Below are 25,669 nucleotides of genomic sequence, written 5' to 3' on the forward strand. Positions count from 1 at the left end.
GCCTTTTCTGCCGACAGATAAAATGTTGTTGACATGAAGTAAAACCTCCTGTTACTGTAATCTGTAATTCCCTGGAAGCCATCAGACAGACGCTCGACGGGCCGCAACACCGCTACTGGAACGAAATGTTTGGCACACAAATTATAGACTGCTGTTCATATGAACTCTGTCTGCTGTTTGTTGGATGCCTCTGTATGACGCACTCAACAAAACCTTGACAATAAGGAAAGCTTTCAAGGGGAAATTGAGTTGTTGTAGAAGCAAATCATATTATGTGTAGAGAGAGCCGGATTAAATGGAAAGATTACATGAGGCATGCTGCATTTTTCGGGCCCCCCTCCAAATGGATACTTTGTTATTTGGTGAATGAACAAGATTACTTTTAACTGCCACATGATTATCATGCTTATTTTTTTATTTTAATGAATCGTTTTTAGGCTCATTTGAAGGGGCTGAAAGAAAGTTGTGTAAAGCCTCTCTTTGTCGTTTTCTTTCTTCTTTTTCATTTTCTTTTTTTCTGCTTTGCTGCACCCGAAGGCATCCCAGAAACGTGGTAGTCTAACCGTTACGTCTAACCAACGATTGTGTTTTACTCAAAGTAAGTAAAACAGCTTCATAGAGGTTGCCCTCTCATATTGTTGGAGGTTGCTAGGGCTGTATGCAGTCTGAGAGGAAGACTGCAGGCACTACTAAGGACTAAAAAAGTCCATTCACCTCCTCTGTGTGTTTTTCAGGTGGAAAGAAAATCTATCAGACCATCAATCAAAGGTATACGATAAGATAAGCTTTTATTGATCCCCAGAGGCGAAATTCGGGTGTTGCAGAAGCCCAAGACAGAAATGAGTACAGATAAATAGGGATGTAAAAAATATATTTATTATAATAAGAGGTATATACAACTAAAATAAGAGTAAAAGTGAAAATGGAAACTATACAAGAGCAATAAAAGGCAAATGTACGATAAGGCACTTTAAGCAGTGTTTTTTGTAGTATTAATTATATTAAAATTATCAGGTTTCTATAAAAGAAAACTAAACATGATTTTAAATAAGGTTAGTTTTTTTCTTTCTTTAATAACTCATCTGAAACCTTTTCACTACCTTTATATGTAGACGTGAAGGGCCATCTTACAGCGGTTGAGGTTTTTCAGAATAAACAGAAGACGTGTGTGGTTAGAATGAGTAGTAATGGAACATCAGCAGAAAATGTGAAGGACACAATGCAGTACTGCTCTTCTACTGTTTGATTTGAAAAAAGATTAGACCCCAACAGTCCGTCTCAGTCTCTAACCTCTTCTTGGCGATTGAAGTGACTCTCATTCTGATCCTGGAGAGGAAATTCCTGTCCTTTCTTTGGAGCCCTAGCTTCCTCTCTGCGGCTGGCCCCGTTGGTGCGATGTCCTCCTCTATGTGTTCCAGATGGCAGGGTGGAGGGTGAGGCTGGCTGTCAGAATCCTGCTGATTTACTGCAGACGGAGATCTAGATGCTTCTCTCTCCGCTCACTCATCCTCCCTGCTCTGTTTCCTGTGTCTTTTTATAAAAACCTCTTCAAAAGCCGAGGCAGGAAGGCTCATTGAGGCCCTGGCTGCTACTCTGCATACGTTTATACTAGAGATGGTCCGATACCATTTCTTCTTTCCCAATACTGATTCCGATACCTGAACCTGCGTATCGGCACGATACTATCCCTGTCTGGATATGATATGATTGGCATCTTTGTTGTTTGACCTGGCTCAGGTTAAACTCTTTGTGAAACAACTACAGACTAAATGAACGCCACAGAACTTTCTTTTATTATCCAGTTTGACAGTCAGTCATAACTGAAAAAGAACATAAATAAACTACTTTAAAGTAGATTTTCTTCTGGTCTCAACTACGTGGTATCAGATCGGTCCATAAACTCCAGTACTCACCGATAGCGATAGCAGCAATTTAGGCGGTAACAGAGGCTTTTCAGATACTGATATTGGAACATCTCTAGTTCATACACGCCTTGGCTCGCACATGGACAACACTGCATATGCTCATGCATAAATACGTGTATATACTGTACCGTGAGGGCCTAACTTTGGTTTGAGAAGTGGGGGGGACATAAAACAGAGGGTCTGGGGGTCCTCCGCCATTTGAATCCCATTTCCTGCATTGCTACATACATTTAGGGACTATGATGATACAAAATCCAGGAAATAATTCAGTTGATCATAATGATAAATTCCTCCAGAAAGAATAGTACTAAACTATGTTTGAAAAATATGTCTTACTTTCTTTATTGTTTAACGTATACACATTACCAAGACATATAAATAAAATATCAAACAAATTTGAATGTGGGGTGGGGGGGGGACACAAACGTTTTTTGGAAAGTGGGGGGGACTTTACCTGTTTACACTGATCATGTGACTTCTTACTTATTCATATAAAGTATGGATAAACATATAAAATTAAGATGTTCAAAGCAGCATAAAAACACACACACACACTAAGGCATGGATTCCCGACCCAAGCCCCGACGGTACCCAACGGGCCGGGCCGGGTTCAGACAGATATTAAGAAATTATGTTTGGGTTCGGGTCGGGCTCGGTCACATCAGCGATATCGCAATAATGCATTTGTTGGAAAATGGTGCTGCGGCTCCTTTAAGAGAGCTCAGTGCGTGTGGTAAGTGGACATAGAGAAAGAGGAAGCAGACGTGTTGATGTGACCGGAGCAGAGTTGGTGGAATAAGTTTAAGTTTTGTACACAGTGTGTGCGGTGTCCGAAATAAACCCCAGACTGAAAGCCAAGTTCATTCATTTGCTCACCAGAAACAGTCCTGGAGGTAACGAGTCCCCCCTGGTTTTCTGACCACGGTCGGAAACAAAGCAATCAGGAAAGGTTAACACGTTGAACATTTTAAATTAAACAGATATTAACGTGAGCTTGTTGCCCCGTGTGAGCTGATGACCCCATCTGTTGACATTTCCGAATGCCTTCCTACAGTTGCTTAATAAAAGCTTTCACACAAAAACGTAGCCTACATGTGTCATTAGTCTGAGAAAAAATGAGATTTTAACTGTGTCGGGCTCGGACAGAAACATTTGAATGTCTGTCGGGCTCGGGCCAGGTTCGGTCACGGCTCTGTTGGACGCGGGCCGGGCTCTGACAGAAAAATTCGGCCCGAAAAAAAACTCTAACTCTAACACACACACACACACAGGTAAATAATGCAACAACAACACAACTGGTAAATGCTAAAGAGTTAGCGACTGTTCCCTTGCAGACTCAAATCTTGGTATATAGCCTACTTTAAAATTCTGCCTTGACGTCGCATCCTAGCTTGCACCCATAATGCCACACTGCAGCCTGTGATAAATCAGGCGAGAGGAAACCTCAGCACTTCAGACAGGCAGGAGGGCTTTTGGTGTTTGGTGTCCCACCACTTCTCTCCCAGTGTGACGGAAACCATTTTCATCTGTGCGTCTTCCATGTCGGACATATGAAAGGATCAGACTCTGGTTCTGATTTCCTGGCTCTTGTCTTTGTTTCATTTTGTTTCAGCTTTTTTTTTATCAAACTGACCGATGCTTGATCAGAAGCAGACTTACATCAGAACAGAATAACTTATTGTTTGTTTTGTTGTCGGCCCCGTGGATGGGCTCTACCGTGCAATGAGTGCTGCCGAGGTTCAACGATAGCAGGAAAGAGCAGTCAGATTTATCATTTACCTGTTGAAGGAAAAAACTATTTCAAGGCCTCAGCATTGCTTATGTTCAATGAAATATAGTCTAAAATGACATTGTAGAGCTGATCTCTCTTCTGATATAAGAATTATTTTTTGTAGTTTCACTGTAAGTACAAGTAAGACTCTTCTTGATAACAAAAAATTGTCGTGTTATTAATGGACATTGATATGAACCTGTGTGTTCAATACTTTGTCCTGTATTATCTTCCTTTGGTGCTTTATATGTGGAAAAACGGGCATGTAAAAAAGTATTTTCCATTGTGCTTTGTAAATCCTCTGGTTGCCAATAAAAAAACTGAATAACTAACTCACACTAGAAAGGTCTTCGAACATTTTGCTTCAATGACATTTGCACAGTTTTTCTGATACTTTGAGCTACGTCAAATCAACACAAATGACTATTTGCAGCTAGAAATTGCGCTGAGTTGGATCAGGCAGTTATGTCAATGTCAAACCCTTTGTAAGAATCTTTAGTTATTTAATTGGCTCGTTGTGGCATCTGGCAAACACTGGTTCAACTTTTGTAAAGTCCAGTCAGGCCCTGACATGTCTCTCTGTCTTCTGCCTCAGATATTCATCGGGAATCAGAACCACGACACCCCAGAGCTGAGGTCCATGGGTCCCCTGCTGACCCGCTTCGTCAGGATCTACCCGGAGAGAGCCACCAACGAGGGCCTGGGCCTCCGCCTGGAGCTGCTGGGCTGCGAGCTGGACGGTGAGTTTTAATTTATCAACAGAGTGTCTGCAATGACTTAGTCTCGCATTGCCAGACCTTCCTGCACAGCTCTGTGGAGGAGGGTCTGGCTAGTCCACACAGCATTCCGGGGTTGGAGAAAAATGTGCTCTGGCTTTTTTGACATTTCTTCAAACCAATCACAATCGTCTTGGGCAGTGCACAGCACCGGACGGAGCCACGGTGCCGCTGCAAAATAGCCTCGGGAAGGAACTTGTACCTATACTGTACTTATACCGTTGAAAAGCCTGTTTAGTTCCCTTCAAATGGTGCCCCATTTGTAAGGAACATGCATTTGTGGGATGAGCAGCAGCGCTGAGTATGTGGGTTGCGGCCATGAAAAATTTGCCAAATCTTCTCTGCCAATGCCAAACAGCTTATTCTGCCATTGACTCATTTGGTGTTTGGTGGATTGGATGATTCTGCCTACGGCAGTTGGATCGTAGGGTCAAAGTGTGGAGAAGACGCGGAGAACGCTATGCTAATTGCTGCCCCGATAGAGTAACACCTTTTGGTGGAGGCAGTGTGATGGTGTGGGGAAGCATCTCCCTCACTGGAAAAACGGCCTTATCATCATTGGAGGCAATCTCAATGCAGAGAGATATAGAGATGAGATTCTGCAACCGGTGGCAATCCCATATCTCCACAGTCTGGGACCGAACTCTATCCTCCAAGATGACAACGCTCGCCCCCACAGGGGTTTATCAGAGACTACCTCCAGAATGTGGGAGTGGAGAGGATGGAATGGCCTGCCAGCAGTCCTGACCTCAACCCCATTGAACACTTGTGGGATCAGCTTGGGCGTGCTGTTTGTGCCAGAGTGACCAACACAACCACATTGGCTGACTTGCGACAAATGCTGGTTGAAGAATGGGATGCCATCCCACAGCAGTGTGTGACCAGGCTGGTGACCAGCATGAGGAGAGGGTGCCAGGCTGTTGTGGTTGTGTATGGTTCTTCCACACGCTACTGAGGCTCCTGTTTGTGAAATGAATAAACTGTTAAATTGCCAATATGTCTTGTTTCTTCAAACTTCAATCATCCAATCCACCAAACACCAAACGAGCCAATGGCAGAATAAGCTGTTTGGCATTGGCAGAGAAGATTTGGCAAATTTTTCATGGCTGCAACCCACATACTCAGCGCTGCTGCTCATCCCACAAATGCATGTTCCTTACAAATGGGGCACCATTTGAAAGGGAACTAAACAGGCTTTCCAACGGTATACGATTTATTGCCAAAAAGCATTGTTACCACAGAGAAATAATCTACCAAACACAAATTGCCTTACTTTTTGTGCTAAGTTTATCAATACACAGGCCGACTTTATGTGTCTAAAACCAGTAAAAGAGTAGAACAAAAGGAGCAAGTATAATCTGGATCAAATTACTCTGGAAAACTTCTCTGTCATCGCCAAGGCCAGGGGTTATTACGTGGAGGTTGATATTAAAGCAGAACCCTCCTGTGGTTTCTGTTGCTCTCTCAGCTCAGCTTTCACAAACCCTAACAAATGACAAACAGAAAGGCCTCTGAATTACTGTGAGTGGGTTACTCAGCGGGCATCTTCACTCTAATATGGACAAAGTTTATATTAACTTTATATTGCATCTTTTTTGCTGTTGGTCATGAACAGGGAACAACAATTTGATCCTGTTTAATTATATATTCTGCTAAAATAGCACAAGAGTAGACATTATAGTTAATCTAAGAATAAAGATTTTAACACCACATTCTTTAAACGTCCAAACCAATGTCCAAATCTTAACTCTTAACGTACATGGTCAACTTCTCTACCTTAACGGCTACGTCTGTCTGTTCTGCACATTGTATGCTACACATATGTCAAATGATACATGGACCAGTGTGTATCGCCCTTTAGGCTCAAGTAGCCAATAGAAGAGGTTTACACATTTCAGTGTAGCTGCCTAAATTTTAGAAGAAAAAAAACCTCTAAAACATTAAAAGACAAAATGTTCAACATGCAAACAGCATTGGCAGATGTATTTGCATTAATGTGTGTGGCCTCAGTCAGCCAAGCAGCAATCAGTCATTAAAACAGTAAACTGTTTACACTTCAGGCTGCTTATCGGCACGATTTGGTGCAATGAAAGAGAGGGAGAGAGAGCGAGAACATGAAAAGCTGACGCATGCCATGGCAGGCTACTATCTCTACTGCAGCAGTGGCCAGAGAGAGAGAGAGAGAGAGAGAGGAGGGCTCGACCTCCCACAGTAGGTGAGAGAGGAACAGATGAAGGGAGTTTGGGTATCTGGTTGCCTTGCAGGGAGAACGATAAGGATCAGCCACAGCAGGCAACATTGCAGTGTGTGTGTGTGTGTGTGTGTGTGTGTGTGTGTGTGTGTGTGTGTGTGTGTGTGTGTGTGTGTGTGTGTGTGTGTGTGTGTGTGTGTGTGTGAGAAAGAGAGTAGAGAGGAGGATGGAATAAGAGCAGGAGAGATTAGAAAGTTGAGAGGAGTAATATAGACCCTTTAATCAACTCCTAAAAACCTTAAAATCAAGTTTTTTGGGGGACCTCAAAAATTCAAAAGCTCTCAGCTTATGATTAAGCTGATTGTTTTTCCATTTAGCTACACTGTAAAGTGTATTTGAAAATTGAAATGTTAAAAGGTGAGATGCAGGACAGAGAATGTGACAGTAGACAGGCAGCTTATGTACAGCTGCTCGTATGGATGTGATGAACGAAGAAAAAAAAAAAAAAGAACATATACATAAATAAATGTAACTCCTCTCCTCTAAAGTAGTGGCATCACCAGAATAACTCGCAATTGAAACACAAGCTCGTGGATTCGTCTGGTTTCCAGGCAGCCTCTGAACTCTGATAAAAGTAAACCAGTCCATATGCAAAAATAAAAGTTTTCTGAAAGAGAAACATGAGAAACAGTTCTTAAACTAATTGAAGAAAAAAAAAGGAACATATAAAAAGACTCAACGGCGTTTGGAGATCATTTCAGAAAAGCCTCACAGATTTAAACTTCACTTTCAATAATAGTCATATTGGATGTTTAATTGTAAGTTTCACGTCGGAAGGAGAGAACGATGACAACATACACACACACACACACATACACACACACACACACACACACACTGTCACAGGAACTAAGAGCTCGTACACAGGAAGGCATACAGATGCAACACTTTGTCAGGGTTGTGCAGAGAGCAGAAAATCAGGCAGCAGGAAGGGTTTGAAAATGTGTTGAAGAAAACCAGCTAACAACGAAACGTGTCCAGAGGTAGGCAGGTAATCTTAAAAAATGTGAAAACAAAAGACAAAATCCACAACACCTGGGCCACATTCAGCCCCGACAAAACGTAGCAAGACGTTTTTTAAACTGAAACGGGGATGCGTTGAACACCCTGTTGTGTGCGCAAGCGCTCTGCCTTTTTATTACCACTGGTTTACAGACACGTCTCTGCTGATTGGGTATCACCTGCTGTGACACAGCCAATAAACGAGAGACACACCCACCAAACCAGAGAAAACATAACTCAAAGCGAAGAGGAACTATGTCGTTCAACATGGAAACCGTGGCAAAACCGTGACACACCATTTTGAGCTTGAACGTGCCCCAGAGGGAGCGTGCCTATGTTCCCACAGCCCAATGGTCCCACAGCCCAATGGTCCCACAGCCCTATATTCCAACATTTCTAAGATTTTTTTCCAAAATTAGGCACTATGTTCCCACATTTCCTTTTTCATAAATTTGTATCAGATTTTATCCTCCTTTCTCCCAATTTGGTAGCCAATTACATCCAACCTATTATTCAGTAGCAATGGACTACAGATGGAATGTAACTCTAAACCTAACCCTAACATAGGGCCTAAGTTTAAGAAAAATCTTTGAAATGTGGGAACATAGGGCTGTGGGAACATAGGGCTGTGGAAACATAGGGCTGTGGGACCATTGGGCTGTGGGACCATAGGGCTGTGGGACCATTGGGCTGTGGGACCATTGGGCTGTGGGAACCATTGGGCTGTGGGAACATAGGGCTGTGGGAACATAGGGCTGTGGGAACATAGGGCTGTGGGAACATAGGGCTGTGGGACCATTGGGCTGTGGGAACATAGGGCTGTGGGAACATAGGGCTGTGGGAACATAGGGCTGTGGGACCATTGGGCTGTGGGACCATAGGGCTGTGGGAACATAGGGCTGTGGGAACATAGGGCTGTGGGACTATAGGGCTGTGGGAACATAGGGCTGTGGGACCATTGGGCTGTGGGAACATAGGGCTGTGGGAACATAGGGCTGTGGGACCATTGGGCTGTGGGACCATTGGGCTGTGGGACCATTGGGCTGTGGGAACATAGGGCTGTGGGAACATAGGGCTGACCCCGCCCCGGGAAACGCTAAAACACACAAGGCAGGAAGTAAAACAAGACATGACACAGGAGAAATTATACTACGAAATAAAACAGGAAACTAAACAAAACCAAGGATCATGACACACTTAAAGATACAGACAAGCCCACACATATCTTACCACATGCACAGACACACGCATTAGCAATCATGTTCAATTATCCAAATCACAGCCTTCTCGTACCTTGATGCTCCCTGAGGCACTTTATCTCTTCATTAATGTACATAATGATAAAGCTTTGACCTCAAGTGCTAGGATCAGCCAAACAAGCTGATTTCATGCTATTAAATAATCAAAATGTACTAAAGTAATATAAATATTATAAATATAAAATATTAAGCACTTTTTTGATATAAGATAAAATATAAGATCACTTAACTGGCAGTTCATTGAGACTTATTGAACAACTCCGTGTCAAAAAGTGTTTCTGTTGATTCATCAAAGAGCCATGTTGCGTGAAAAAGTCTTCATGTTTCTACAAAAACATCAAGATGCCAACTTACGCTCACAAGAGAGAAATTAACAAGCTCATGGTACGCCTGCAGATCACTTTCAGCTGTTCAATCAGCGTCCTTTTTTTTCTTTGAGTTAATTCATCTACTTACACTCAGGCTGTTGTGAGAGCGAACCTCTGTCCCACTCAAAACGTCTCCTTACAAAGTTTAATTACATGCAGACCATCTGGGATTTTTACATAGCCTACATATGCTAATTCAACTTCAATTTGCTTCATTTCCATAAAAACACATCGCCAAACATCACACTGTATGGTAGAATTTAACAAGATACAAGAGTTTTCTGTCATTATTACTTTGGTTCTTGATGGGAAACAAGAGGCCGGCTCTTCAAGCTTGCAGAAAAATCCAGCATAAATTACATTAAGCTTCAGATATTATTACAATGCATAGATGCCTCTTAAATGTGGATACATTTCATTCTAGTTTTAGTACATGTTTAGTTGCACTGTGGTGATAAAACGGTAAGTAGCAATGCTCTGCTCAGCTCCTTGTCATTTTTCAGTACCTTTTTAATCGAGCCCCATCAAATAAGTCAGGATATAAAAAGTTCCGGTAACACTTTCTATGAAGCCTGTCTCTATAAGCCATTATAAACACAGTTATAATGTGTTATAATCTGCTTATAACGCTCTATAAGTATTCTGATAAGCACTTATGAATACTTATAGAGCGTTATAAGCAGATTATAACACATTATAACTGTGTTAATAATGCATTATAGAGACAGGCTTCATAGAAAGTGTTACCAAAGTACCTTTTGCTCATTCCTGTTTGCATTTCCACTACAACTTTAAGTAACGGTGAAGATCACGTTAGTTAGACTGATAACGGATTCAAAAGCAACAGGTTTGAGAGCGTTTTCTCTTGAAAAGCGAGCAACAAGGCATCATAGTGAAAACACCCGTCTGTGTCTTTTTTTGTTGATATTTTTGAGTTAAGTGTCATTTTTCTTGGCTTTTGGCTCAGTTTGTTCCATTTAACGCTGCAAACTCTGCAAACTTGTACAGCCGCCTCGGCCACAGTGTGTGTGTGAGTGTGTGTGAATGGTTCCTGTAGTATGTAAAAGTGTTTGAGTAGTCGTTGTGTTTGTGACATACTTAAGCAATAGACATCCTAGATACTCCTCTAAGCTGAGCCACTACAACATGTATGGCCACACTTTAACACGCACACACTGCACATACATGTATGTATCATATGAATAACAAATGAATGTGTAAATTAATACTTACTTTTGACACACTGTTGTTTTTTTTACATGTGCCAAATAAAATGAAACAAAATCAAAAAAGATTTTCTTTTCTCCATCTCCCTGTCCAGACTTTACAACTACAGCCCCTCCCACCACGGCCATCGTCTCTACACTTCCCATGACCACATTTGGAGCGACCACCACGGCGCCCATCACCGTCCCCGGCACCACCCTGTCCCCAGTCTGCGAGGAAGGAAACCAGGACTGTGGCGGCGAGACAGAGGCTCCCGACGACTACGAAACAGTGACGGGTAAACTCACTTACTGTGGGGGGGGTTGATATTGCCATGGGTTGATATCGCCATGGCAATATCAACTGGCGCAATATACAGTACACATCGCGAAAGGCTGCGACATATCGCAATAGACACTTAAAAAAGTTTGTTGTATTTCAGCAGAACACTGAACGCAGCAGAACTGAGTACACTTTGATATCTGTTTATTTATCGTTAAGAAATATCGTTATCGCGATATTCAACAACATTATCGCATATTTTCCTCGTATCGTGCAGCCCTAGCTTGAAGGCAAAACTATAAAAGGTAAAATGTTAAAAGTTAAAACGCATATTTAAAAGAACATATTACATTAGAATCATTTGTGTCAGTCTGTTTAAACCTACATTGTGTAATGTTTTGAGTTGATTCTTAGCAAAAAAAACCTTTGTTCTTTCACAAATATGTACTTATTCATGTGTTATTACTTCCACCAACTAATCAGAGTATTCTCGTAAGCTCTGTTGGCATCGTGACCAACGCCAGGGGGAGATCACTCGCCAGGGAAGCGAAAAAAATAATTAAAACGACAACGCGACAGGCAAAGCAACAAGACCAACGTTAATATTGGAGTGGCTAGAACAGCTGCGTGGAAACGATGGAGATACTAAGAGATCATTTCGGGTTCGGCCACCGTAGCAGTTAGAACGCGCTCGGAACGGGAGGGGCTAGAAAGTAATATTCAGTTGGTTGTCATATACAATTTCATCGCTAGATGGGAGAAATTCTTACACAATATAGCTTTAAAGAAGTAATAAATGAAGCACTCTTGCGTGCGTTTCTTTGACTTCATCCTGTAGCACTCATCTCTTTCATGTCTATGATATATCTTCCTGATACTGACACAAGGGAAACTCGTCAGACTAACTCTATCAAATATTCTCCCTTATCTTCCCTCTCACTGTATAGGTTATGACAGAAATGTGAATTTTTCTGTTTAACTTTCTACATCAAAATCAAGCTGCCCTATCCACGTTTAAAATTCTCCTTTATCTTACCTTTGACTGTCACATGTAATCAAATCCATCCTATGTTCTAAACTGTGAGAACTGTGAAAGTAAAGATCTTTAAAACATTCATATCCAAAGATGAATACTGCACCCTCTTTATTTCTTTGAATATTTTTCTGAATTGCCGTGCAACCCGACATGAAAGCTTTCTGTTGCTTTCTTGTAAACGGAGGTGTGTTGAGTATGTGTTGGCATCTGTGTGGGCGGGACCAACCCGCCTGACCTTTGACCCCCACTCTGACCGTCCCATCTGTTTACAGCAGGAGGCCCCACAGCGGCCGACCCCATCATGGACTTCCTACCAGGTGAGACACAATCTGCTACCATGTTTACTCTTCTCTTCTTTCATTGGTTCCTCCTCTGAACTACCCGCCTTTTGTCTTCATCTTTTCTCCTCTTTTCCCTTTGGCTACCTATTATCCTGTTTTACATCCTGTTTAACCCTTGTGTTGTCTTCCCGTCCACCACCACGTCCACAATACGTTTTAGTCCCCTTTTTTATGCTTTTTGCCGCACTACCACCATTATCTTAATCATTAATACCAACTTCTTACCACCAGTTTTACAATTCTTGGAATTCATGGTCAATAAACCTCATTTACATGAAATTATATGTAGTTTTTAAGTTAAAAAAAAGCAGAAATTATGATTTATTTTGACTAATAGTTAAGATGAGAGGATGATGAGTGGATGATCACGGACTGGTATATGTCAAAGTTTAGTCAGGATACTGTTTTGAAACCATTTAAACCAAAAGAAATTCAAACGCTATGACATTGAATAAAAGACCCAAAATTCAATGAAAGCATTGAACTGATCATTCATTTTACTTGCGTTATTTTTGGGCAATTTGGTTGATGGAAACCCAAATTTCTGATATAGAAACTTTGAAAAATGCGAGACCCGAGGACAACAGGAGGGTTAACTTCCAGGAGAACCATTTCGCAGACAAATGTACAAACAAATGTGCCAGTTCAGGGTTGCCAGATCAGTGCATTCATTCAGCCGACGGTCCCATCATTCAGTGTCAGCGAGAGTACTGGCCGCAGTCACAGAGAACAATGAAAGCAGCTTTCATGGGAGCAAATGGCTTTTTCATCGCCCCAGTTCACAAATGAGACTTTAGGGCAGCGCTGCTCAGCCCTGACACACCACTGGGCTGCAGAGACAAATGTTGATAGATTTGCTCTGAAATGCACCTGCGCTGTTGTTGGTCATGTTCGTTTAGAAAAACAGAAAGTAAGAAAGTTGCTAGACGACCGTGGCTGCAAATTACATTTGCTGCCGCTAGGGTGCGTCTAGATTTCTAGGCTACCTTTAATCATCTTGTAACCCCTTCAGATTCATCTTCGACCCCAGCTTAGGGTTGGGAACCATGACATTATTAAGGAACGAACAGTTGAAACGGGGGCATTTAAGGTTCAAGCTCACAACGTTATGTATTCTGTATGAAACTGACACTGTACTATATGGAGGTGGGTACAGTAACAGTAACAGAGAAACTGAGAGACATCTTTTCAAAAGCAACCCGTAAAAAAATAGCATGACATTTCTGACCAATTGCAGGTGCTGGTGCATTAAAGAGCCCCAATTATAGTCATTTCAGCTTCATATTTGTACTCTTTGGGTCTACTAGAACAGATTATGTTTCTCATACTGCCCATTGCTGCAGCTCCTCTGTCTGAGCTCTTGACCCACCTTCCTCAGGCAGCACCTATGGGCAGCACATATGAAAAACTGGGCTGGCATTCTCAATCAGTGACATCACTAATGGAGGAATGTCAAACAGGAATGTGGGTGAGGCATTTCAGGCAGTTAAGAAAAAGTGCTGTCTGTGGGAGAGAAAGCTCCATTTGGAGTGAATTGTGTTTTTTTTGTTCTTTACACATCTATTACACACACAGAAAACTCTATGACACACTAAAAGATGGGAAAAAATTTAAAAAAAAACATTACACCAAATTCAATTCATGTGGAGGAAAAACTGCCAACCAAAGGAGGAGAGAGGCTTGAATAGGCCGAAAAGATAGCAGCAGCAGCGAAAGAAAGACAAAGAGAGGAAGAGAGGGAGAGGAAGCAATAGAGATGAGACAGAAAAGGCAAGAAGAGAAAGGGAGAAGTAAAAGAGAGGAATGGAGAGAGAGGAAAAAGGCCTCTTGGGTTTCAATTAGCCGGGTCCAAGCATCGCGGGAAGACAGCTCAGGGTTGCAAGGGAGGGGGGGTTTACCAGCTCCACGGTCATCTCTGCATCCTATTAGCCTCTCAGAAACAACATGTCCAGCATTCGGGGGTTTCTGCATACATTTGGATGCTGTGGTGAACCGCTGGCGCAGGCAAGAGGGAGGGAAATGTGTTTTTTTTTCTGTTTTGGGTTTTTTCGAGGGGCCACATCCACATGTTGGTGGCACCACGCCTTCCTCCGTGGAAGGCCCCTCCATTCCTCTCCGTCTCTCCCTCTCTTGATGTCCTGATCCCAAACATCTGCATGTGTTCTCTATCAGCGGTGACGTCTTAGTTCCTGCTGCTGTATTTAGTTACAACTGTCTCTCTGTCTTCCTCACCCCGTTCCATCTGCACACGCCTTTTGTTTGGTGCAGTATGTTTTCCACGAGCTATACAATTTATAATGCGTGTACAATACGGCAGGAACAGCTTTCTAATATCGATGTAACAAGACTTTCTTCCTCAGGCTGTCTCCTCGCCCCCTCTAAACTGGAGCCAATTGATCTGAGTTTTTTAGCCTGGATTTACAATGTCAGAGAGCACGCCTGTGTGTTTTGTGAAGTCGTTATAAAACAGAGAATTGGGTGCGCCATAGCAGCCTTTAGGAACTGAGTCCAGCAGCTAATGCTTCTGGGAACGTTTTGCTTTCTGGATAGTTTTACAGGAACAGATGAGGGCTGATTAATGGTTCAGAATGCTTCAAACTAACGTAGTTTTTGCGTGTTGTCCCACCACGTCTAAAAACAAAAGTGTTGCTGTTCCAAATAGTGGTCATAACCTGGTCCTGACTGCAGAAAGAGGGTTTACGACGCAGTTAGACAATCAGTCAAGCACTTTGGCCTTTACTGTGACAGCTAGAAATAGGATTACTGGCATAATTGATAACAGTGCTTAGTGCTTGATTCGATTTAAAGGATACACATTCCTTTTACTCAACCCTACTCGATGCCTCAGCCCCAAATACATAGTATTTACTCTGGCTGTGTCCCGGAGAGCAGGAGAACCTCCACTCGCTGATGTTTATGGTTAAGCATCTTGCTATAACAGAGATCTTCAACAGGTGGTCTGGGTTCCCACGGGGGTCCTCAGATTTACTTAGTTTAAAAAAAAAAATGCAAATGCAGCCCCAAAGGAAAATCGCCAGCACCAAAATGACAACAATTGAGAATAAAAAATAGCAATTCACATCCTATATAAACGTGTTCAAGAGCAATTTACCAAACAACCATTGAACAAGCAGAACAAAAACTTGAATATGAGCGCTAATCTCAGTTTTATCTCTGAGTCTGGCTGTGTCAGACTCTCCAGGGGATTTATTTAAATATTCATATTTTTTTAACCAGTTTTGTTAATTGGGGTTTTATTTACTCAAGCAAAACATACATTTTGGTTTATGAAATTGTCAGAAATAACAGGTAACTGCATAGATTTCTGTCAAACAAGGTAACATAGACTAATTGCCTTTAGACGCGGACCAATCATGCTTACTGTTGTGTGTAATCGCCCCCCCAAAAGACCCATTCTGCGTCAGGAAAAAACATTGATGATAGGCTTACAGGTAAGGTAGTCACTAAGGTAGCCATCCACGGATACAGTTCATCTTAAGGATTCACTGTGCCACATGTATATATATAATTTTCAATATGGGAATGAAATCCTGAGAGTCTTGCTAGAGTTTGGGGCGCTCCCGTCGTCTCCATCGTTTGGTGTAAGGTCATAAAACTCAGTCCCAGTCAGTGTTTTTCCCGTTTTGACATTCCGACAAAATCAAACGTTTTTGATATTATCCTAATTTTTAAGCCTTGGTAGTGAAGTTAAATAGTATACTTGTTGATTGAGACGCTGCAAGATTCCTAGTCTTTGCAAAATCTTCTAGACTGTGACTAATAATCTCAGTGACATTATAACAGATTGTCTTAAGATGTGAGATGGTGTCACACTTTAGTCTTTTCAGAGTCTGCTAGTGTATGGTAGGCATTAGTCTCGCTTTGCCAGACCTTCCTCCACAGCGCTGCGGAGGAGGGTCTGGCTAGTCCTCACAGCATTCTGGGATGGGAGACAAATGCGCTCAGGTTGATTGACATTTCTTTAAACCAGTCACAATTGTCTTGGGCGGTGCTAAGCTCCGGACGGAGCCACGGTGCCTCAGCTAAATAGTCTCAGGAAGGAACTTGTTTTGGTGGAACATGTGGACGTTTAAAAGTAGTTTTAGTCGTGCAACAGAAAACTCAGATTGGACAGATAGTCTAGCTAGCTGTCTGGATTTACCCTGCAGAGATCTGAGGAGCAGTTAACCATAGTCCTCACAAATCCACCAGAGGTTAGAACGCCAAAACAAAGCGAAAGGTAACGGACATCCGGCGGAATTTCCGACGGCACTCTAGCAGTCCCGGAAGTGGAACGTCGTGGATATAGACTAGTTAGGCATTAATCAGTTAAGTCAATTGACAGAACAACAACTATATAAGGTCATTCTGCTATCATGTAGACCCAACAACACATACAACACAGTGAGAAACATGTTTTAGTACCCAACAGTGACGACTTTGTTCCATCTGTTGCTAGAAGATCTACAGCCTTGTTCCTCATTCTCCTGACTGTTGAAAGTTCAGCTCGTGTAACACAACCATAAAACATCTGTAACCTCCTTTATCAACAAACTCCCCCCCAACTGCTCTCTTCCCTTTGGTTGCAGAGTACGTGTGGTTCGCCTGCAACTTTGACTTCTCGTCATTCTGCGGCTGGACCAGAGAGACGGGGACGGGGGCCGAGTGGCTCATCCAGACCAACAGGGCTCCCAGCATCCACAGAGGCCCCGCCCTCAACCACATGGGTAGGAGTTGTGTGTGTGTGTGTGTGTGTGTGTGTGTGTGTGTGTGTGTGTGTGTGTGTGTGTGAGTGAGTGACATATGCTGTGGGAGAGCTATCCATGTTACTGTGCAGCTGTTGAAAGCCAGTGTGAGCCCTTTTTTGCTAGAAGAATTAGAACTAGGGCTGGGTATCGTTAAAAAAAATTCAATACCGGTACCGATACCAATACCGTGACTTTGTTACCGGTTCCTAAATGACAGCAAAGGGGCCGCAGGTCGGAGTCGAACCGGTGGCCGCTGCGTCTAGGAGTAAACCTCTATATATGGGTAAATTGTAACATTTAAAAACAAATCACAAATAAGCCGATTTATTATTGCTAATAATATGTTGGACTTGTTGGATTTCTTTCTTCTTTTAAATGATTAAACAACAACTTGGGGCCCCCCTGCGGTAACTCTAAGGAGCCCATAAGGGTCCCGGACCCCCTGTTGAAGAGATCTGCTTTAGAGGCAATTCGTTAGGTGTCTAAAAAGTATTGAACTCGGCACCCAGCCCTAATTACAACGACCATAAGCTTTAAATAACACACTACGCTCGGTGCTGCTGGGAAATCACAGCAGTGCCTCTCTTCTTTTTTTTGTAAATGAGGAAAAGATGCCTACGATGTAATAAGAAATTCCCGCCGGACACAGAACCTTATTCCTGCTCTGAAGGACAAAGAGTTTGTGAACATGGGGAGCTATCACACAGTTGTGTTGTTGTGCTCAGCTGGGTTGAGACAGTTTGGTCCGTCTGACAGAGGCACATCAGACCATAAGTGACGGGAACCTCTCTACACTAAAGACATGTAGGTGACATGTGCTCCGACTGGACTAGTTACCTGGGGGAATAAAGGAAAACAGGGCCAGGAGTAAGTGAGACCAGATTCAAATGGAGGACATCCTCGGTTCATAATTACACATCCCCTCTAAAAAATAATGTTTTTATAGGAAGTTTCAACTCAGAGTTTCTTTGGTAACATTTTACTTGAAGGTAGCTACATAACAGTGACATGACACTGTCATGACACATGAACCTTAACTCTAACCATAACCCTAACCATAACTTGTCATGACAAAAAATGAATGACACTTACTAAAAGAAGCGTTATATCATAAACGTTCATGACTTGTTTATAATGTTTATGACACGTTCATGACCGTGTCATGTCACTCTTATGTAGATACCTTCAAGTAAAGTAAACACTATAGTTCTGTGTTTTGGTAATCGGTGTTGGTTGAAGGACCCCTGTAATGCCCATATTTTTTTATGGATGAATAAGTTGAACCTTTGTCTCTGGCACTAATAAGCGAGGACAGCAAAAAATATTATCTCTTTATTAACCTTGGTTAGCTCTTCTTTTAAGCGTGTCCTGGTCAAGATAGGCAGCAATTACAAAGAGTCACAGACAAACATATGACAGATAACACAAATAAAATAAATAAAATGTTGCAATACAATCATAAAAGCTACCAGAACAGAACCTTAAACACCCGAGAAACAGAACTCAATGCATAACTGAATGTGCAGCCCTGAATAACACTTTGAGATGCTTTGATCCTTAAAACATTTTGAAAATGAAAGGAGGGCCTTGAAAAAAAACCTTGACTAAAGAATCCTCTCAAGCCTCCGCTCTCTGACCTTCTCTCCATTCCAAGTGATCCAGTGATGGATGTTTCCGTGGAGACAGCAGCAGCTCCAGAATGAATGAGCCCACCTTGATTTCTTGACTTAACCAGATCACAAGTAAAAAATGAGCCCTTTGTGATGTCATGTCATATTGTCTGCTGAAGCATGCTCATATTGAATCTTCTGTTTACAGCACTGGAGCGTTGGTGAATGTGATGCCTGTGGGAGTGTGCGAGGCTTGATACTGAACAATTACACCTAGATCTGGGCCATTGATCGATATTATATATATATGTATATATATTATCGACATGGATATATGAGGCTAGATATCCTCTTAGATTTTGGATATTGTAATATTACGCAAGTGTTGTCTCTCCTGGTTTTAAAGGCTGCATTACAGTAAAGTGATGTCATTTTCTGAATATACCAGACTGTTGTAGCTGTTCTGTGATTTGCCTTTACCCACTTAGTCATTGCACATTATTGGTGATTATTTCTTGAAACTCTCATTGCGTAAATATTTATCGTTAACCCTACAATATTGACATATATTGAAAAATTGTGATATCTGATTTTCTCCATATCGCTCTAATTACACCTATATTATTACGTTAGAGAAACAGAGCAGACAGGTGTTAACATTTAGAAATCCACTGAATGCAATACAGTGAGTGCATAATGAGAGTTATGGAAACCGTTGATTGATTGGTCAATCATATCAACGCCTGTTTTTATTTAAAATGTACAGAAAAACTCTGTTATTGACTGCATTTTTATATTCTTAAAGGTCTTATTTTGAAATCATGGTGAAATAGAGTCATCATAGCTGAAGTAGATGTGTTTATATACACGCTGTCAGGAGCCCTTAAACGCAACACACTGCCACCTCTTAGAAGAAAGAAGTCTGGAGTGCTCGGAAGTTCAAATAAATCATGAAGGTGCTCTTTGGAAAGGGAACACAAAAGAGAAAAAAGGCCCAAGGCACTCTTCTTGCAATTTTATTTTTTAAAAGCCTTTATTGAAATGGTTATTTCATGTCAAAATCTACGATTCAGAAAATTATTTCGACATGAAATAGCGATTTAAATAAAGGCTTTTTAAATTTTGTTTGCAAGAAGAGTGCCTTGGACCTTTTTTTCTCTCGTTTGAACGCTGCCACCTCTTACCTTGTCTCTTGCCTCCCCCTGCAGGCGGACCGGGGAACTTCATCTACATGCAGCTGGGGGACACAGAAGCACCGAGTAAAACAGGCGAAGATGACGACAAAGGTGAAGAGGGGAAGGTGGCAAGTTTGGCCAGCCTGCCCATCACGGCGCCGGACGCCGACCTGTGCATGTCCTTCTGGTACCACATGTTCGGGGAACACGCAGGCGCACTTCACATCAAGCAGAGGAGGGAGGCGGAGGAGGGGCACATCATGTGGACGCTCAGCGGTCACCAGGGCAACCGCTGGAGGGAGGGACGAGTCCTGCTGCCACGCTCCAGTGTCTCATACCAGGTAATACACAGTCAAAATGATATGAGTGCTGCTACATAAGAGGTTGGAGTCTTGTTTTGTTTTTGTTTTTCACACTCTCTTTATTTTCATGCACTCATAGGTAGTACACTATAACCTTTGTTCAACGGGGTCAGCCCTATGGTCCCGCAGCCCTATGGTCCCACAGCCCTATGGTCCCGCAGCCCTATGGTCCCACAGCCCTATGGTCCCACAGCCCTATGGTCCCGCAGCCCTATGGTCCCGCAGCCCTATGGTCCCACAGCCCAATGGTCCCACAGCCCAATGTTCCCACATTTCTAGGACATTTTCAAAATGAGTGTTGTGTTCCTACATTTCCCTTCAATTTAAGCCCTATCCTCCCATAACATTTTTTAGGGTTAGGGGTTAGGGTTAGGTTAGGGTTAAAACACAATGCCCGGGATGGGCGCTGCAAGGGGCACGGGCACAAGGGGACCACTGGTGTGAATAAAACACTTAAAAACCTCCTTAAAAAACCTCCTTCAGTTATTGGGTTAGGGGGATAAAATCTGATACAAATTTATGAAAAAGGAAATGTGGGAAAATAGGGCCTAATTTTGAAAAACATCTTAGAAATATGGGAACATAGGGCTGTGAGAACATAGGCAGCATAGGTTCTCTCTCAACATCTGTTACACTATAAGAGCTAAAAAACAAGAACAACTAAAAGCTAATTATATGACAACATCACATGCACAGAACAATGGCACCTCCAGCAAAGTTATGATACGCATAAATACCTAAATTAATTAAAGGCCCCCCACCCCCACCCCAAGACCTTGTTTGGGATTTTGCTGTCATTTATTTCCATTTTTGTCCTTTTATTGATATTTTTTTTGAGGTACTTGTACTTTACTTTCTTGCCACTTTCTACTTCTACTCCACTACATTTCAGAGAGAAATATTATACTTTTTACTCCACTACATTCATCTGTTACAGCTTTAGTTACTAGTTACTTTACACATTAAGATTTCTGCACACAGAACACATGTAGTTTATAAAATATGATGCTTTTAATTTTAAAGTAAACTAGCCAACAATATAATGGCTACAAGTCCAGCTGAGATGATGAGACCATTAAACACACAACTGGTTGGATCCTTTACACTTTCTACAATGGGAGGAGAGTTCTGCATTGAGTACTTTTACTTTTAATACGTAATAAGTACATGTGTGGTATTAGTACTTATTAGTAAAAGATCTGAATACTTCTTCCACCACTGGAAGCATCTTAGCTCTCATGACTGGTGTTCTAATGAATGCATGTGTGTTGTATGTGTAGGTGGTTGTGGAGGGCGTGGCAGACAGACACAGTGCAGGTCACATAGCTGTGGACGACATCCAGATCATAGATGGACTCAATGCTGAGGACTGCAAGGGTGTGTATTGTGTGATTATAACTCACTTAGTATATCGTTATACTGTCCAGTAATGTGCTGGTTTAAAAAAGTGTTTGGTTTCACAGTTCATGAAGTTGCTCTTCTTTGTTGTGTTTGACTTCCCGCTGTGCTTTCATTTCATCTAATGGCTGTTTTTTTCTCCTTCAGATCCAGAAGCCCCTACGTCTCCGCCAACTGAGATCTTCATCCTACGTGAGTAACATCTGACTACAAATCGAGGAATCTCTGTGCGTGTGTGTGTGTGTGTGTGTGTGTGTGTGTGTGTGTGTGTGTGTGTGTGTGTGTGTCTCCCGCATGTGCACTAGGCCTACAGCAGCGAGGGTTGCTGCATCGCTAGGAGGCTCATTGATTATGGCTCAACCGCTCAAGCATGAAAAAGGTCTACCCTACATGCAAATGGTGAAATTAATCGTACACAAACAAGTTATGCCGACCTTACACCAAACAACTTTTCAAACAATTTCACTGTCTCAGAATAATTTCCAATATGGGAATGAAATCCTGAGAGTCTTGCTAGATTCGGGGCGCTCCCGTCATCGCCATCATTTGGTGTAAGGTCATAAAGCTCAGTCCCAGTCCGTCTTTTTCCCGTCTTGACATTCAGACAAAATCAAATGTGTTTGGTATTATCCTAAGTTTGAACTCTTGGTGATGAAGTTAAATCACGTGAACATTGTCAACAACCAATGGGTGCGCTCCCTCCAGCACCAAACGGCTAGAGCCAGTGCTGGTTACGCTTGCTATGGCGCCACGCTAAGCTAAACGCTAAAGAGGGAAAGTTGCTGGTTTTCAACCCTCCTGAAGCGTCATCCAACGGGAGTTTTACCGGGGGATAAACACAGAGCTCCAGGTACAGGAGCCATTCATCTGTATGTACGGTGGAACAGAAAATCTGCAGACTTTCCCTTAAAGTTACCAGCTAACGCTAGCGGTAGCTAGCTAGCTTGGTTACATTTTTCAAATCTAATCTAGATGTAGTCTTGCAATGTGTGAGCCTGCAAGCGCCCCAGTTTTTACATATTATGAGTCTTTAACGTTAGATGTGAGATGGTGTCAGACGTTAGTCTTTTTAAAGTCTGTTCAGAGTCTTCTAGTGGATGGTAGGCATTAGATGAACGCCCAGGCTCTTGGGCTGTCCAGAACGCTGTTTTGTTGCCGATGATTCCACACATTCCTCCGGCCGTTCTGCACGCTGTTTAAGAGCGCCTTCCCCAGCAGGCTGAGCCCCGGCCCCTCCACCCCAGCCACATCGCTACCTGGATGTGTGACGGCTAGACGGAAAAAAGGAGACACGCCGTAGCTCTAGAAAAGCAGAGCTGCACCTGAGTGAACCGCGCTAATGGTTGGATAAAGTTGTGAGGAAACAAATAGGCCTACTTGGAACCAATCGCAATCGGCCCATCCACACAGGCACTGCAGTAGTTAGGCTCCTGACAAATGTAGTCATTACAGTGTCAATGTGTTGATTTTAGTTGCACAGACTCTTGTTATTACTGGACATGTCTACACAGAATGGTAGAATGGCTATTGACCAGTCCTGAGCTGTGGTGGGAGCTAAAGAAGGCAGACAAAAGATAAAAAGTCTTTTAGATGACAATGAAAAACATGAGTCTCTCAAAATCTGAGGAAAATCTTTTAAACTGACCTTTGTTGATCTGAAATGAAGACAGATTCAGCAACTGCACGGCCTGTTTCTCTCTTCAAATGTTTTCAGAAACACGTTTCGGTGAACTATTTTAGTCCAATATGAGATCGTAATCTGAATGAGCAGCCAGTAATGGCCGGTTGAAAAATCCAAAATCCGGAAGCAGCAGCCAGACCCACATGATGCGTTCGTCCAATCAGCTGCCAGTTTAAATTTTTTGGGCGACAATACAGATTAGCACCGCCTGCTGTTATGGAGAGGTATTACGTCTTGTCTCTTCAGTGTGTTCCGAGGCACTTTTTTGACCAACTCAGGGAGAATGATCAGTCACACGGCCGTCTGGTTGGTCTGTAACGGCCTTTAAAGGACCACATCAAGTGGATTTCCATGTTTCAGGGAACTACACACACTTAACAACATAGATTTGGTTTCCATGGGTCTCACTACTCATTTGAATTTGCACAGAAGTGAAACTTTCTTGAGCTAGACAGTCCATTACAACAAACAGTTGACCTTAACTTGTGTATTTTTCTGTAAAAGTTATACAGTATCAAACAAAGTGACTGTGAGGAGAGTCTGTGTTGAAGCCTGTTCTTTGGTGGTGCGTTCACAGAAGATCTGACGTCCAAGATTTAAAAAACACAACAACAAAGAACATTCACAAGTGATAATGTGAGGAAATCAATCCCAGAAGACACAATAAAAGAAATGGATGTTGTGAGAGGAAAAAGTTTGGTCATTTCTAGTGTGACCTTAGTAGTAATACAGGACATACTGCTCCACTTTCACGTTTTCTCTGTCACATGATAAACTCCCAGCTGCTGCTAATGCTGCTAATGGGTATGGCTATATGATCTCAATGCTAGATGGGAGAAACTCACACACATTGGACCTTTAACACACATGATTCAAACAACATGCTATAGCTCCGTCCGTGGGTTTAGATACTCGGCGTCCAGCAACCAGTTTATCTACGGATCGAGTCCTAAACATGAAGATTGTGATTAACAGTGAATGGGTTGTTGGTGAAATAAGGTATAATTAATGAGACAATGATTACTGTGAACAGAGCAGAGAGCAGAACAGAGCTGCTGTCGGCTGCTGCTCCTGTGAGCATTTACGCGTTGTTCTCATTAGATGCATTTCACGTCTCACAGAAAACAAATGGACGCACAGTGCGTACAGGAATACGGCCGCTGGCGCCATTGACCAGTGTGATCCTTTAAGCCTGTAATCAAGTCGTTTGAATGGAACATAACTTGTGTCCGTTTTTTTTTCCTCTTGCAGCGATGGACTCCCTCTCGCAGGAGACTAGCGAGCTCGGGGGCCCGGGCAACATGCTGAAGACCCTGGACCCCATCCTCATCACCATCATCGCCATGTCGGCGCTGGGCGTCTTCCTGGGCGCCATCTGCGGCGTGGTCCTATACTGCGCCTGCTCGCAGGGCAGCATGACGGACAGGAACTTATCTGCCCTGGAAAACTATAACTTTGAGCTGGTGGACGGCGTGAAGCTAAAGAAGGACAAGATGAACGGACAGACTAACTATTCGGAGGCGTGAGGGAGGGGCAGAGGGACGGAGCTGCGATTGCTCCGCGTGGACACGTGATGCAGTCAATCAAGTGGGAGGAACACGGGGGCTGAAGCCACCAATGGGACGGCAGGGTGGGCTGAAAGTGAGCCAATGTCATTTTTTTTCTCAGGAGCGGCAGTGGAAGGGACTGACCTGTAGGGGGCACTGTGTATAAAGAATCTGTACAGCAAAAGAACAAAAAAGACGAAAACTAAGATGATTCTAATAGTTTTTTTCAGCGTGCTTTGTTGATTTCATGTAATCACATGCTGGTGTTGAGACCAATTCAGATGAAAGTATCATTTGTGTACTTATTGAGAGATATGATTTTTTTTTTATTCTTTTTTTTTTTTTTTCAGATGTCATAGTTTCACAGAAAGAACGGAGTATGTGGAAATATTTGCTACTCTGATATCTGGCTCTTTAGCTGGCCGTGTGTGTGTGTGTGTGTGTGTGTGTGTCTGTCTGTCTGTGTGTGTGTGTGTGTGCGCTACGTGTATACATGTGTCACATTCATATACATCTGCATTTCAGGTGTGTGTGTGTGTCGTTCAGTCTAGTATGTGCATTACACTCATGTTTATCTGTATACATGAAGTGTGTGTGTGTGTGTGTGTGTGTGTGTGTGTGTGTGTGTGTGTGTGTGTGTGTGTGTGTGTGTGTGTGTGAAGGCGGATGCTATGGTGATCCGTTGTCCACTTCCAACAGTGCCTTTTTTTTTTTTTCCTCCAGTTTTTCTGCTGGTTGTTTTTTCATCGGCTGGTGTTCCGTCCGTCCAGGGTTCCTATACACACACACGTGAGGAAAAGTCCAGAAACTTTGCCAGTTTGTGATTATACAGCTCCAAATTGTCGTGTTGTAGCAGTATACTGTCAAATATCACGTGTGTCGGTGTGGATCTGAAGATCTTCTCGCCTCGATGACTGTCGTAAAGACACAT

The 25,669-nt window shown here is 42.6% G+C and overlaps 1 protein-coding gene across 2 annotated transcripts in view; it reads left to right on the forward strand.

Annotated features, from left to right (window-relative positions):
* The window catches only part of LOC144526208 (neuropilin-1a-like), a 101,032-nt gene extending 75,607 nt beyond the window's left edge, over positions 1-25,425 (forward strand). The window contains exons 11-18 of one of the 2 annotated variants that reach the window (XM_078263506.1): positions 4,292-4,436; positions 10,674-10,856; positions 12,152-12,193; positions 16,807-16,944; positions 19,784-20,091; positions 21,393-21,489; positions 21,658-21,702; positions 24,443-25,425. In XM_078263506.1, the coding sequence (XP_078119632.1) occupies positions 4,292-4,436; positions 10,674-10,856; positions 12,152-12,193; positions 16,807-16,944; positions 19,784-20,091; positions 21,393-21,489; positions 21,658-21,702; positions 24,443-24,717 (1,233 nt within the window). In that variant the 3' untranslated portion in view covers positions 24,718-25,425. Of the gene's footprint in view, positions 1-4,291; positions 4,437-10,673; positions 10,857-12,148; positions 12,194-16,806; positions 16,945-19,783; positions 20,092-21,392; positions 21,490-21,657; positions 21,703-24,442 lie in introns of both variants that reach the window. The other variant, XM_078263505.1, reaches the window with a different exon arrangement.
* Positions 25,426-25,669: the final 244 nt, after the last annotated feature.

The sequence above is a fragment of the Sander vitreus genome, chromosome 12 (assembly GCF_031162955.1).
Source record: "Sander vitreus isolate 19-12246 chromosome 12, sanVit1, whole genome shotgun sequence".
Classification (NCBI taxonomy): domain Eukaryota; kingdom Metazoa; phylum Chordata; class Actinopteri; order Perciformes; family Percidae; genus Sander; species Sander vitreus.